General features: G+C 40.2%; 1 protein-coding gene across 1 annotated transcript in view; it reads left to right on the forward strand.

Annotated features, from left to right (window-relative positions):
* Positions 1–16,158, forward strand: part of col25a1 (collagen type XXV alpha 1 chain) — a gene marked incomplete at its 3' end in the record, with an annotated part of 823,527 nt that extends 807,369 nt beyond the window's left edge. Inside the window, exons 36-38 of the mRNA XM_079803471.1 lie at positions 11,996–12,082; positions 12,459–12,536; positions 16,105–16,158. Of these exons, the coding sequence (XP_079659597.1) occupies positions 11,996–12,082; positions 12,459–12,536; positions 16,105–16,158 (219 nt within the window). The remainder of the gene's footprint in view (positions 1–11,995; positions 12,083–12,458; positions 12,537–16,104) is intronic.
* Positions 16,159–16,828: the final 670 nt, after the last annotated feature.

The raw sequence follows: 16,828 nt of genomic DNA on the forward strand, positions 1-16,828 counted from the left end.
CGAATGTCTCTGAACTTATTTTAATTGAGTCCACTAAACCAAGGATATTTCTTAATATCCAATTAAACTTTACACTGCATTCAAATACTTTTTACAGCTAAAACTTCACTATAATGAGTAAAACAACAGAAATTACAAACTTTAAATGAACTCAGAGAGCTTGCTAGTTACTGCTAGCTCACAATAGCACACACAAAGTCAAACCCAATGAGTTAAGCAAACTCATTACATTTGAGGAAACTTATTACCTCAAATAATTTGAGTTTAAAAACCAACAGTTATGAGTACTCTAAGCTCGTTTCAGTTGAGTTCACTAATACACATTTTTTTAAATGATTCTTAATATATGTTGCAGTTGAGTAATTAAGTGATTAATTAAGTGATGATTAAGCATTAATTTTGAACACCTGATGATAATGAGCAGAATCACAGAAGGAAAGAGAAACACAAGAACTACAACTGACTAATGCTGCCTTCACGTGCTCTCGGAAATATTGTGAATACGAGTTTCCTAGGTAAAAATTGCACATGAACGCCCTCCCATTTCAAAATTTGAATGCGATGAGCTCGTAATCATGACTTCAGAAGTGGGAATTATTAAATTTCCGATAGCACGTGAAGGCGGCATGAAGCCACAGCTTTAGATGAAATAACAGCAGATAAAAGAAGACATTAAATCTCTGAAGATCTCAAGAGGAGGATTAAACAACTCCACAAACAGCACTACCAGCTTCACACATTACCAACCAGACTGACTTTAGTTCTGTCATTTCTGTTTTAATGAAAATAATAGTTTAATTTAAGTCTCCATGATGGTGATGAGTGTTTGCTTTAGTTGGGCTCTTGACCCTTAATTCTTTAAAGGGTAACTAAACCCCAGCTCAGAGCTTAACTCCACCCACTGGCAAATTTTGAAAAAAGCTGGAAAAGTGGGCAGAGCCTAGCGGAGACAGAGGGGATGAACCAAGGGTGGGGCTGAGCGGAGGGCGTGCACCTAAGACCCGCAGTGACGGATTGATTGACAGCTGTCAGACTCGCGAGTCGCAGAGATGGAGAATGAATGGAGTGAAGCCAGCTTTGCAACAGAGTGGTCATTTCCCCTACCTTCACCTGAATTGGAGGAGGGTGGATTGTCTGTAGACACAGACCCAGAGCCTTATCAATGCGAGCCGCTGGCTCAAACTGCGTTAACTCCCGATGCAGACGATGATAGTAAAGCAGCAGCACAAGAGAAAAGACCTAATCTATGAACAGTCAAAGCCTTATACTGAATGCCACTAAAAATAGATCAGATATCTGATATACATACGATTTTCATTCAAATTAACTGAATCAATAAGCAGCGCAGGACCAATAAGTTACCTAAAAGCCAGATTTCCTCAAATAAGTTAGACTATACGCCAGCACGGTACGGTATTGTTGCTCGTTACCGCGTCCGCGGCAACCACTTGCGTGTCAGGGTTTGAAAGCGTGTCTCATGTATGAAACTTATCTGTACACATGACGGGCGGCAATAATATCGCAATAATGGGAATATTCGGTTTAGACAATTAATAAAAGTACTAAATATTTGACAAATTGATAAAGAGACCCCTGTGATGTGGTGTGGTAAACTAACAAAATAATCAAATCACAATTGATTAAGTGAAGGATGGGTCAAAAAATATCAAGACCAGAACAAGGGGAAACACCCCGAGACTGGATGTTTAGAAATAGTTGCGGATACTGGATCGAACTGTATTGATCAAATTTGAAAGGGTGGACTCAGGGTAAAATACAATTGGATTGTTTCCCTAAAGATGGTTCTTTTAAGCCAGGGGATATGGATAGTGCAGATTCAATGATTAATGGGGGATGGGGAGATCCAGAATGGAATTATAAGTACATGAAAGAGGCATACAATAAATGGGAAGAAATAAAATAAATACTGGGATAAGGGTCCAGAGAGGCCGAACTCAAAATAGAAAAACCAGTCACCCCCATACCAGCCAGCAGTACTACCCCATGTCAAACCGGTAGAATACAAGTCAGCTTTGGTGAGAAATTTCCCAGCTGTAGAATTCAAATCGAGCACTTACCAACATAATGTTCCTAAACATAATGTTCCTAAATTAGAAGAATTGAAACAACCTATCCCTGAAACAAAACTATACCCCACCATGACAGAGAGTAGAGACGGAGTAGAGCAGAGAGACGGATATGAAATGAGTGAGACTGAACTGTGTTTGGCAGGAGGGGCCACAGCTGACAGTAGACAGGCAGACCGGGCAAACAATGAACAGAAAACAGAGCCTGCATTTATGTTTGTGAGAAGGGGAAATCAAATTTCCATACGACCTGCTAAGGCGAGTGATATTGAAAGTATATGTAACAATCTGCCTTCTTCCTCTTATCCGGTGAAATATGTCCAGATCCTAAAAAGTCATACACGATATGCACAATTGACAGGTCCAGATTTTAAAGTAATATTACTCAGAACTCTGGGGGAGGACGTGACAGATACAGATATAATTGACGGGTGTCCTTCTCTGAGAACAGAAAATGATAAAATTACTGGCAAAGGTACCGCAGATAATCCTAATAAGCTGCTTTTGGGAAGAGGAGGAGCATTTAGAGACTTTTTATGAGGAGCTGCAAAAAATGTTAGAAAAAAAGGTGATTTCTAAAAGAGACATATCATATGCCGCGAACACTTAACAGGAGCCGAAAGAATCAGCCGCAGCTTTCGTAAATAGATTCAAAAAGGCGTGGCAGGACGATTGCCATATTCCCATAATATTCCCATAAAACATCTTGGCGCGTCACTCCCGGATAATAGAAAATGGGCAAAGAGGTGGGACATGGGTGCAGCTGAGGTGACGCGATGACTAACAGACAGCAGATAAATGGCTATCCACCTGTCACTCAAAGTGGCCACGCCCTTAATTATGCAGAACTTTAAGGCTTTATATAATGTAAAAAAAATTCACCCCCCTCGCAGTTGTCATGCAGGGCAAAATTAGCCGTATAGACCAAAACCACAATTTGTACCAGGCTGTAAACATGTTTTTTTCTTCTATGAAGTTGGGCATTTTAACATGGGGCTCAATTAAATTCTGCTCCCTTCTGGAGCCTGTCCCTAGTGGCCAGTCGATGGATTGCAGTTTAAGTCACTTCCGTATTGGCTTCAAGAGAAACTGCGGGAGGTTGCCGCTTGGGTTGAGTCTCCCATTCCCTTTAAAAGCCAGTTGCTCTTGCACCATGGCGGATTCGCTATTTACATGGCGGAATATAGACACCCTCAATCTGACGAGTCAGTTTAAATGCATGTGTGTATTGCCACGATTGGTTAAATAAGTAGCCAATTTTATTCGTCATTACTGCAATGCAATGACTATCATGTAGGCATTTTTATCTTTATGTGCACAATAATAATCTTTTACATTGTAATCCTTTTATTTTTCATATTTGGCATGTTTGTGTGCTACTGCGCATCCCTGTGTGTGTAATAAGCAGAGTGCATCCCATACATTGTGTACCCGCCTATAGGCGCATATTACTAACGCGCCCTTAAAATAATACAAAAAATACTGCACTATTGACTCTAGACCAGGTTTTTGTTGGTCAATGGCGCAGTCTATTTCAGTTGCCTCAAAATAGCAACACACCAACAATGCGCCGGAACACACCTCATTTTCAGACCAGCACACCCATGGGCGCACAAATGAGTGCATTTGCTGTATAAATGATAACTGCATCAGGCTGAAACTAGCAAAAAACACTTGCGTCGGGTGTATAATGGGGCGTCCAGTGTTTTGAACGAATCGGTTGATTAAACAACTTATTCATTAACACAATGACTTGCCGCCACCTACTTGCGATATTACTTCATAATCCAAGTATTGCTTAATTTTGACAATTGACCTACCGGTAAGCCCCGCCCACTTAGTTACTGTTGCTAACTCGGACAAAAAAACGGAGTTGCTAACTGTCTTTTTAATGACAGCTGTCAGTGTGTACCCCAGGCACACCGTTTTACCATTTTTGTAGCATAAACACCATCAAACCGATGAGAGCTTCGGATTTTCCAATGTTTCTCTATGGCGCTGAAACCTAAAGATGTCTGAGTTCCGGTCCCAGCGCAACTGATACTCAATTCTGTATTCAAAATTATGTTTAAAATATTAATCTCAAACATAATTTTGAATACAGAAATATTAAATAATTGACCTATCTGTAAGCCTCGCCCCTCGAACGCAGATGAGCCGATGGCAGTTGTTTATGTTTAAAATATTAATCTCAGCTAATCTCATATTAATCAATTAAAAAAATTGATCACACTTCTCAGCCTCCCCGGGAAAGTCTATGTCAGGGTACAGGAGAGGAGAATCCGGCCGATAGTGCAACCTCGGATTCAGGAGGAACAGTGTGGTTTTCGACCCGGTCGTGGAACACTGAACCAGCTCTATACCTTTTCCAGGGTGCTGGAGGGTTCATGGGAGTTTGCCCAACCAATCCACATGTGTTTTGTGGATTTGGAGAAGGCATTCGACTATGTTCCTCGTGGCATCCTGTGGAGGGTGCTCTGGGAGAATGGGGTCCGGGCAGTGTTCGAACTATACCGTGGCCTTTGGGGAGCCCCCTTTTTTTTCAGGGGGGTCGTGCCCTTTCAAAAGAGGTCTTACAAAGACACATAACAGCTACAAGTGTATGCACTACTTGCTTTATGCAAGCACTAGATAAATCACAATTAGATCTTAGATCAGGCGCAAAAAAAGAGCGGTGTCACGCTCAGCTGAATAATCCGCTCTATGCCAGCGCGCTCCACTCATGAACCGCTCACCGGTAAAATTACGTTTAATCAAATCCCGCTTAGACATGACATTTATCTGTAGGCTTCATTAGCCTACTATACTTGTTGTACAAATTCAACAATGTATTTTGTTTCATATTTATGTTTAAATATTATAATGTTATTTTTAAATTTCATCTGATTCTGAAAGTGCAAAGATGCGAGTGGGTCAGAAATGATTTTGGTGGTAATTATATTTTATTTAATATTAAGTCTTTTGTAGCCTTAAGCCTTTCTTTAAAGTGAATTTCGTGTTGTATAAATTGTATCTTAATTTTAATCTATGTTTCATCAGCCAATTGCCTGGATTTAATAAATAAGAAGCAGATAGGCTATAGTAGACAATAATCGTGACATGGAGGTGCCGGAGCGATCACGATTGCTCTTGAAGACGTCTCATAAATAAACCGAAACTCAGCAGGTACTTGCCTCACAGACATGAGAAATATGTGTATAGAAAGCTTGAAATGTCCACTTTTAAACGAAACAATTCTAAACTAAAATAAATATTTAAGCAAAGCGCATGTTCACGCGAGCAGCTCATGACTGGCGTCTCAGCGGTTCTGTTCAGAATGCTGCGCTTCATCACTGCATGTGCTGTGAGTTTAACACACATCTTTACACTAATCCTGACTTGTGCAACTTTGTACACATTTGTTTCTTAGTTGCAGTATTAGTTCTTACTTTGCTAAAAATATATATATTATTTCTGATTATGGCATAGCTTTCTGCCCACCCAATTAGGCTAATATAGTAGCCTAATGATTAAAAAAAACAAATGCTTGATCAAGGGCCTGGTCGGGTCTTTGAGTTCACATGAACAACGGTTAAAGTTACTCGTCAGGCTACAGAAGAATACCATAATTCCACCCTTCAATTAGGTCTAAGACATCGAGAGTCACGCAGACCTATATCAACCGAGCCACAACATAATTGGGAATAACGTGCCTTACCTTAACACAGAATCGACCACAGAGACCTGGGGTCAGCTTCCTTTGCTGTTCGTCCAGAAATCCAAGAAGTTGATATTCATTTCTATTTTTTCTACGAATCTTTGAGTTAATGTAGCTACTAAACATAAGTGGAATTTGCACTGCAGCGCCACCACACCTTGACGCTCATGACAAGAATAACATGTTATCTTTATTGAAGTGAATTAGGTTTAAATCACTGTCATGCATTAATGAATAATATTTTTGCAATTTTACACATAATAATCCACAATGATCACATTACAAAAAACTGAAATTGCACTTCAAAATAACACATTGTCAATATTTTTTGAGACCCCCCAAAATTTCACAAATCACGTTTTCAGGGGAGCCCATGTCTTATTAAGGGGAACCGAGCTCCCCCTAGCTCCCTCGTAGTTCGCACCCTGGGTCCGGGGCCCCCTGCTATTTGGTCCCTGTACGACCGGAGCAGGAGCTTGGTCCACATTGCCGACAGTAAGTCAGACTTGTTCCCGGTCCATGTTGGACTCCGGCAGGGCTGCCCTTTGTCACCGGTTTTGTTCATAATTTTTATGGACAGATTTTCTGGCCGCAGCCAAGGGCCGGAGAGGGTCCGGTTTGGGCACCACATGATTTCGTCGCTGCTTTTTGCGGATGATGTTGTTGTGTTGGCCTCCTCAGACCAGGACCTTCAGCGTGCACTGGGACGGTTTGCAGCCGAGTGTGAAGCGGCTGGGATGAGAATCAGCATCTCCAAGTCCGAGGCCATGTTTCTCAGTCGGAAAAGGGTGGCTTGCCCACTTCAGGTTGGTGGAGAGTTCCTGCCTCAAGTGGAGGAGTTCAAGTATCTTGGGGTCTTGTTCACGAGTGAGAGAAGGATGGAACGGGAGATTGACAGACGGATCGGTGCAGCTTCTGCAGTAATGCGGTCAATGTACCGGTCTGTTTTGGGGAAGAAGGAGCTGAGCTGTAAGGCGAAGCTCTCGATTTACCGGTCGATCTGCGTTCCTACTCTCACCATATGGTCATGAGCTGTGGGTCATGACCAAAAGGACAAAATTCCAGATACAGGCGGCCGAAATTTGCTTTCTCCGCAGGGTGGCTGGGCTCTCCCTTAGAGATAGGGTGAGAAGATAGGTCACTCGAGAGGAGCTCAGAGTAGAGCCGTTGCTCCTTCACATCGAGAGGAGTCAGCTGAGGTGGCTCGGGCATCTATTTCGGATGCCTCCTGGATGCCTTCCCAGGGAGGTGTTCCGGGCACGTCCCACCGGAAGGAGACCCCGGGGAAGACCTAGGACATGCTAGAGGGATTATGTCTCCCGGCTGGCCTGGGAAACGCCTCAGGGTTCCCCCGGAAGAGCCGGAGGAAGTAGGGAGAAGGAAGTTTGGGTGTCTCTGCTTAGACTGTTGCCCCCGTAACCCGGCCCTGGATAAGTGGAAGATGATGGATGGATGGATATTAATCTCATTACATTACCCTTATGAAAAAGAAGTTAATTCAAGTGTGCTATTAGTATACTTCTTATAAACTAAAAAATGAGAAAGTAAACATTCAGTCTACTTTTTATGTACTTCTCAGAAATATACTTAAAATTACACTTCAAGTATACCCACCTTATACTGACAGAAAAGTCTAAGTATATTTGGCCTATACTTGTACTTGATCAAGATATAAAAATACAAATTCTTTCATTAATTACTCTCCCTCATGTCGTTCCAAACCTGTAAGGACTTTGTTCGTCTTCAGAACACAAATTAAGATATTTTTTATGCAATCCGAAAGCTTTCTGACCCTGCAACATTATAACCACTTTCAAGGCCCAGAAAGGTAGTAAAGACATAATTAAAATAGTCCATGTGACTACAGTAGTTCAACCGTAATGTTATGAAGTGACGAGAATACTTTTTGTGTACAAAAAAGAAAAATAACGACTTTATTCTTCTCTTCCGTGTCAAACTCTGACACTGTTTACATGAGCACCACGACGCATACGTGTGGTGCTGACGCAGGAGCCAGCCAACAGAGAGCCAGCATACTGACGTAGAACCTGTCAGTGCGCTTTGCACTTTACAACGTGAACAGCATTAAAAAACTGACGTGGAATAGAAGAAATAGTTGAATAAAGTTTTTTTTTTTGTGCACAAAAAGTATGCATGGTTAGGCAAATTATTTTCTTTTTTTCAGTAAACTGTTTGTCTGTTGTTGTGGCTTACATCAGATCAAAATTGCCAAATTATGTAAAAGTTCAGGTAAAGCCAAAACGTTTATACGTTTTCCTGTAGCTGTATTTGTTTAAGTATTTGTATGTCATCATTCAGTTTCATTACTATCATGGCATTTTGCCATCCCATAATCATAAAAAACAAAACAGGCATTCTTTGTTTAATTTATTGTCAAGTGAAGTGAAGATATTTACTATGTCTTACTCCATCAAGAAATACAGAGCAAGTCCATTGACAACAGGCTCTTGCTTTTGAAATGGCTCTGTGTTCTGCCTTCTTCTCTTGCATGATTCATGATTTCACCTGCCTGTTTCATAGACTGAGACTGCACTGGATTGTGCCAATGCAATATGTAATATGCAGTAAATCCAGACCCCATTTTCTAAATGTCTAAAAAGATGTATTAACATGTCTAAGCTTACCATTATTTAATTAAATATATACAATAATATAATAGGTTCCTTTGGGTTCACTCTATTGGCTCTTTTCCACTGCGTGGTACAGCTTGGTACGGTTCGACTCGACTCGGCACAGCACGTCTCAGCTCGGCTCGGTTGCTTTTCCACTGCAGTAGCACCGCTTCAAGTGGGTGGGATTACGTTGTAGTTGCGCCTCCTCTACTGCCACGACATCATCGTAAACGCGACACAAAAACAAACGTGCAAAACCGAAGCAATGGAGCCTATCGAAGGAATGGTGTTCTTGATTCTCGGCATGTGGATGTTTTTCACCGCACAACGAAAAAGTTTGTTTCAAAGGAGGCTGATGGCAGCAAAACAAAATACTGAAAAAAAAACTAAGAGAGTATGGGAACTCCTACAACAAAGCGCATTCGACGATAGGCTTGCTCGACGGCGCACGAGGGTAAGCTAATCTTGCACTTATCAATATACGGTCTCAATCGCTATATCACTGTCACGAAAACATATAATGAACTTGGCTGGCAAAATTATGTTTTAAAATGCGTATTCTGTGTATTTCAGATCCTTCATATTTTGCAACGTCGCCGCAACAGACCATCTGTTTGGACATTTAACCGAGCTTCTGAGTGGTGGGATGTGATTGATTTGTCCCTACACTGTTTAAATGTCCGGCGGTAGCCGTGTGCGGCTAACAGCTTAGCGACTTCCTGAAAAACTCTCTCATTCCGTGTTGCCCCATCCAGCTCTCGCTGGATCCGCTCCTCAGCTACCAACGAGAGGAACGTCTGCACCTCATCTACCGACCAAGATTCAGCCATATTTTTAGTTTTTTTAAACAAGTTTTCCTTTCAAGTCGTGCCAACGATACTGCCTGGCTGTTACTGCTAGCAGGTTGGTGTCGCAAATCCAATGACGCTAGTAGTGACGATATTCTCTGACCAATCAGTGATCTGCAGTGTTTACACGTCACATTTTAGTATCGGTACTGCACGCTTGGAACCCCAACCGAGGTGGTACTGTTTAAGTGAGCTGTATCGAGCCGTACCATGCAGTGGAAAAAGCGGCAAAGCGAACCATACCGAGCCGTACCGTGCACTGGAAAAGCGCCATATGCTGCATCTGAAGCCCATATATATACAATTGAGGCACTGCGTCACCAGCTTTCGCTATAATAAGCTATTTTAAATTTAAGCTAATAAATCTACAACTGTGTGAATCCTTGCTTTAAGCCCGTTCAAGAATAAGTCTAATTGTTTATGATTTATGGGTGTAGAAATGCCCATTTGTGCAAATTGTTCTATTTCTACAGTGTCTAAACGTAACTAAATTGATACACATAGTCAACAGGACATTCTGAATAAACACGAGAGTTTCGTGAATTTCTGTTGCTCGGGGTGCTAACAGCATTTTTTTAAAATATCATCAATATGGGAATTAGACAATACCAACACGATCTCATGAAAGTGCATAAATATAAGCACAAACGGTATTTATCGTGCAATTTTTGCATGCATAGGATACCCCTTGGGTAGGATTAGTAGGATTAGTGGTGTCAGGTGGGGGTTACGTGCATATTACATGCCATAAAGTGAGTATCATATGCACGCGAAAAACATATTTTTTGCATATAAATTGCACGATAAATACAATTTGTGCTATAGACTGCTCTTTCACAGTCCCACCGCTGGCCGTTTTGATGCCCTAAGCGCGATCACTTTATGATGCCCGCGGTGGTGGCGTTCGTGAATTTAGGAGAGCGGGTAGAGTGAGAATTTTCTTGTGGTGCCCCCCTGAGCAGGCTCGGACTGGCCATGGAAGGGAGAGACAGAGAGATATTAGGGAAAATTAAGAAAAGGAAAAGGGAAGTGAGGGTACCGTTCAAGATAAAGCCTTTAATTATTTATGGAAAAAATAGGGTTGTCCGTGTTTCTAAATTCTAAATTTGCCCTGGATGGGTGTAGGATTTCCCGACCTGAAATTGTTTCCCAGTCCGGCCCTGCCCCTGAGCACTTGGTGCCCTACATGCAGCGCGTGATGCTCGTAATGGGAGCGGAGGCACTGCTCTTTCATGAGATCGGGCTAACAATACCAATGTTTTCCACCAGAGAGAACCACATAGTAACAATACCCTTTAGGTCTCATAGTTAAAATTGTGTGTAAATGGTTCAATAGATTAACTATGCATAAAACTTGCCAAAACTCCAAAGTTGCCAGACATGACTGGATGTATTGCTGTCCAATTAAAATGAAGAGATAATATTACTTGTCTATTGTTATATAGTACATAATACTTCCATACAGAGAGACTTAAAGACATGGCCATTGTATAACTGTATCGTCTTCATGAGTCGTTTGATCTTGGACCCAGCATATATGCAGCTATATTTCCAGCTTGTTTTTTTTCTAGAAATAAATATATGTGCGCACATCATGACCATTTCGTTTTTGTGTTTGTTTTTGGTATTTAATCCAATCTAGAGTCATTTTTCTTTATTTTCATCATTTAAAATTTAAAATGAATGTAATCTCTTAGAAAATCTAACGGGTTGAGCTGTTTGTGTATAATGTTTAATCCATGCATAATGTTTAATTTAGTGATATAACCAAGAAGCAACGAATGTTGGAGGAAACTGATTTCTCTGTGTTTGAAAACTGAAAACTGACTTTTCTGTGTTTGTCACAACATGATACAGTTTCTTTTGCCTGTGTGGTTTGTTGGGCGGTGAGCTGTTGTGGGGTATTTCCCTGCTTCTCTTTCTCTTCCCTTGTGCCCTGTAAGACTGCTGTCAATCCTGTTCCTTTCATCTGTAATTGACCGGCTCTCTTCCCACTTCCTCCTGTCTGGTATTCCCATCTAACTTTTCCTTTCCCTTAAAGCCTCCCTCACAAGCTTCTCTTCCTGTTTGAATATGTAGTTACTGTACATTTAATTCAGTTTATGCATTGAATTCTTTATAATGTGACAGTTTAGGAAATAAGACTGATTATTATCCGAATATATTATGTTTCAGTAGTTACTCTAAAGGTGCTCAGAGTTTTTTTTTTTTCTTTTTCTTCATTAAATACCCCTAAAGAAATTAATAGTACCTTTGAAAAATGCTTAAATTTATGTACATAAAGGCGGTCTCTTGCCCCCCTCTCGATGGATGGATGGATGGATGGATGGATGAATAAATAAATAAATGAATGAATGAATGAGCAGGTCGCCTTTTGAGATGTATGACATATTTGACACCTATACTTAAAATTATGTGAATCAATATAAATTAATTAAATAAATTAATATTTACAATTTGCATTATGTTAATGCAATTTTCATCTAATTTTCAACAAAGTTTAAACTCCAAGACTACCATATCAACCAATAACATAAACAAAAAATACTAAGTGCAGCTTTAAAAACATAGTTTAATAAAAATAAAAAATAAAAATAAAAAACCCACACACACACACACACACACAGAGACACACAAAATACTGGTCCCAAAACACTGTACACATTTTAAAATACTTTACAAACTCTGATCAGACATATTCTTCAGCTGACCAAACTATTGTGTCCACAGGGGGAGAAGGGAAAGAAGGGCAAAAAGGGGCCTAAGGGGGAGAAAGGAGAACAGGGTGCCCCTGGATTAGATGCACCCTGCCCACTGGTATGTCCCAGCTCAGAGCTGGAAAACTGCCCCTGACAGCGGACCCCTAAGGGAAGAGTTGTCCCGTGGTCAAATTGTAACCCACCACATCCTTGATATCTGAAAAATATATATTGTTTTGCTAAAACAAATACTTTTGCGGGGGGTCCTAAATTTTGCAAACCACGCAAGTTGCTTTCTAGGATAAACGCCTGGACAAATTGGTCTCTTTTAAGGTAAAGCATTATTCATATCAAGGAAAGGTGATTAACATGATTACCAAAAATCCACTGGGCCACTCCTCTCTGCCCTATGCCGTGCCCTCTCAATGGGTGGACGGAAGGGTGCCTGCAGCCTCTACCCTAGTAACACTCCTAGTTCCGTTTCTATGACACAGGGTTTCCGGGGCTTTAAGGGTGAAAAGGGCGAGCCAGGTCAACCTGGCCTGGATGGGCTGGATGCCCCGTGCCAATTGGTACAGTATCCTGTTTTCCTCTACCTCTCCTGTGCATGATGCCAGCTCTGCTGAGCACCTCTCATCCATGCTTTTGGCAAAGAAGCTTTAACTTTAACCTCCATGCATGGCTTATAAATAGTGGAGCAGAGCTTACAGAATCTCATTGCCTTTTCACCTTTAACACATGTACTGCATGCCTTCTTTCTACAGGTAAAGACATTTTAACATGTTTATTCCAAATAGTTTAATTCACCCTTACTTAAAACTGCATTCACCAAAATCGCACCAATATCATCATGATTTTCTCACCTGCTGCTTTAAATCTTGTTCTTGTTTCCCTAAGTTAAATAATTAAATAAAAAAGGTCCATACTCTTTCTGATTAATGAATAGTGTTTGCTCTCCTAAGATGAAATAACCAGTCCTAATTAACCTTAGTTCCCCTAAATAATCAATTTTGTGCCAAACCATTCCTGAGAGGTTATTTAGTGTCAGCATGAGTCTTTCTCTCCTACGGTGACGCATTGCTGCCACATACATATAATTTTTTTCACTCAATTATGTCGTAATAACAAGATGTTATGTCGTTTTAACAACATCTTTTCTCGTAATAACGAGATCTTATGTCATTTTAACAACATATTTTCTCATAATAACGAGATCTATGAACTGAATTTAGAAATGCTTTTGAAATTAAAAACTTTGCGTTTAATAAACAAAATAACTTTTTGAATTGAAGACCAGGTTTGGAGTGGAATGCAATATAATCTGTTCCCTGAATCCACGGCATTTGTTGTTATTAAGTTTACACAAATAAAAGTAGTCAGTTTATTGTTTATAATTATGTCTTGAACTTATCTGTAGCCTGTGGCTAAAAATGACAGAGTATTGTGATATTATTCCATTGTCATAAAGGATAAAATGCCGGCGCTTTCATCGGACAGAGGGTTAAAGAAAACGTAGCCTATTTAGTTTCATAGTTAGGCTATGTTTAAATATTAGCCTATTATATTATTTTTTTAATTTCATATGTTGATTATGGAAAGTGAGCAGCATGAGTAAGACACGCAATATGTCTGGAGACATGGAGTGGGGTCAGACAGGATTTTTATTGAGCTTTGTTTTGTAGAAAGTGTTATAAGGTAAGGATGAGGGGAAACCAGGGTTATAGCAATCTATAGTCTTTAATGGGTATGACCTCGTCCAAGGAAAAACATCAACGTAAATGTAGGCAACAGTCAGCGCCAAAACAGAATCAGCCAGCAAACTGGAAAACGGAAACACAAGTCCCACGAGGACCGAAGGTCTGGTACCCAGAGCTGCCTATAGCCAGGCAGAGATAGATCAGGCCGTTGAGCGGGTACAAGCCGTGGGTTGGGGTAGATCAGGTCAGAACGGGTCTCTCTGCAAACAGGCACAGCTCGATAATTCACAGTCTTTAAAGTACACGTACTCACAGCGCTTTAACGTATAACCACGTAGAACGGACAGGACAAGACAGGAGATACGTAGAAGTCTCTAACACTCAGTGAAGGAATAATCCGACAACAAGTCCTAGAAGGAGAGGGAATAAGAAGCAGTACAATCAAGGGAACAGAGAGAACAGGTGGGGAAACGAATTGGACAAGGAGACACAGCTGAGAGAGATAATGAGTGAAGCATAAGGAGTGAGTGCGTAAGAACGTGTGTGAAACGCCACTAGAGGGAGACAGAGAGAAAGGAAAGAGAAGCCCAGGATATAACAGAAAGTCTTTCTTTAAAGTGAATTTCGTTTTCTATAAATTGTATTTTAATTTTGATCAAGGTTTCATCTAATTGCCTGTATATTTAATAAATAAGAAGCAAACCAAGAACGCCAGGAATGGCCTTTGAGTAATGCTGCGTTCACACCAAATGCGAATAGAGCATCACAATTGCGTCTACCGCGTCTAGTTGGACTCCTGAACATTTTGAATCTATAATTTGTTGTCTGTCAAATCATTTTGACTGCAGGGCAAAGATAAGTAACTTTATTTTTTAGGATATTTAAATAACCTAAATGCAGTGAAGATAATGACCACATTTGTTTGGCTATTAATGTTTAATATCCTATATTTTTAATGAAAATGAAAAGAGGCAGAGTGGCGTTTTATGACATATTTCTCCTGGAGCTCCTTGAACGCACGTCTGTTTCGCTTCAAACGCTCGATTTATACGCGCGTCCAATTTGCTGTGGACGCTCGAATGGATTCAAAATGTTCAAGCGTCCATCTAGATGCGGTAGACGCGATATTCGCGTTCAGTGTGAACGCAGCATAAGGCTGAAACTATAGCGTCTTTCTGTTTTTAATACATTTCTTGAATATTTGTCTTAATTGCAGTAGGCCTATAGATAGTTATGATATTTGTGGCTGCACCAGGGTCGGTTATTACTAGGTTAAAGTTACGCCACTGAGGCTAATCATGAGTGATCCATGGCGCCTGTTACCCATGGCTGTTAAGGCTACATCAATAAATTACAACAATTTCGTGTTATGGGCCCTGCCACTGATACAGGCAGCGGATGAGCCTATATTTTACGCTGAGCTTGCTTCTGCTTTTCAAACAAGTGTGACAAAGGCATTGGGCTAAATAAATACTCTAATGTGGATACAGGCATATTTTGTACACATCACTATACAACACATGTCCTCATTAGGAGAAAATATAGGCTATGTCGTTTTAACGACATAAGATCTCATTATTACGAGAAAATTATGTTGTTTTTACGACATATCTCATTATTATGAGAAAAGATTATGAGTTAAAACGACATAAGATCTCGTTATTACGACATAATTGAGTGGAAAAAATATGTATGTGGCAGCAATGTGTCACCGTACTCTCCTCCAGCCTTTAACCCTTTCCTGCTCCCTCTCATATATCTGTTCCAATTGGGCACCCAATCCTACTGAAGAAGAAAAAAAGAGTCTTCAATTCATATCCTGAATTGTTCATATTTAATGACTTCTGATAATACATTTGACAGTCATTTTCAAATCTGAATAAATGTGTTTTTAAAAGGAAGGTACATTTAAAGCATGTAAAGTATGTATACAGTATTTATGCAATATATGAGCCCTACTTTATTTTAATCAAATTATTGATGATAATTTGCATGAATAGTTCAGTTTGACTTTTTCTTATGCATATATACAATGTTTGATCAAATACTGTGTTTGTAGTGTCAGTACCACATTTGAACATTGCCAATTCAGAATTGCTTTATTTTTTTTAATCAGCTAGCTTGCTTCTCATTACCATGTCTGGTTTGATTCAGCATAAATTAATATATGAAAGTGGTTTGTTTGTTTGTTTATTTATTTATTGTATAATTGTGTCTTTGCATGCACCATTGACTGGTACAATCACAGCCTAACTTGAGTTAGCACATGGTTATGGTTAGCCATTTTGTTTCAGTTTAGTTAAACATAATACATAAAAGTCTGTTTATAGCTACTTCAATATACTGATTTATTAAGGAGATGAAAAGAAAAACAATAATTATTATTAACATATAAACATATATACTGACACTGCATATTTCCTGTTTCTTTTCTCCACTACAGGGTCCAGATGGACTTCCAATGCCAGGCTGTTGGCAGAAGGTAAGTTTAAGATGATCCTTAAAAATCCTATAGATATTTTGTAAAGTGTGGTTAAATGTTAAAGAAACACGCCAACTTTTTGGGACTTTGGCTTATTCACTGTATCCCCCAGAGTTAGATAAGTCCATACATACCATTCTCATCTCCGTGCATCCCATAACTCTGTCTGACGCACCCACCGTTAGCCTAGCTTAGCACAAAGACTGGAGGCATATGGCTCCAGCTAGCCTACTGCTCAATAAGTGACAAAATAACACCACCATTTTCCTATTTACATGTTGTGATGTGTATAGTCACAGCGTGTACAAATAACAAGGTTACATGAGACACAGCAATATTATAAACGTATACACACTGGGGACTATATTCTCAGAAGGCGCAGCACTGCTCTACTTCTGCGGAGAGTGGAGTGATTTGCTCGCAGGACCGCAGAAGCCCCGCTGTTATGTCTGTCAACAAAACCAACGTGACTAGGAAGATAGTAGCGAACGTGACTGTTTCATGGCTGACTTTGAGGAATTGTCAGAGGATTTTTACTTTGCATCAAACCAAAATCCAGAACCATATCGTTTTGAGCCAGAATACACAGACAAGGAGTTACAAACTTTGGAAGCTGATAGACAAGACGCCGAATTACCTCTGGCACCGCTCATTTGTTACTGTGACAGTCAGAGCGCGTTCGTGA

The sequence above is a fragment of the Gobio gobio genome, assembly GCF_949357685.1.
Source record: "Gobio gobio genome assembly, chromosome: 2".
NCBI lineage: Eukaryota > Metazoa > Chordata > Actinopteri > Cypriniformes > Gobionidae > Gobio > Gobio gobio.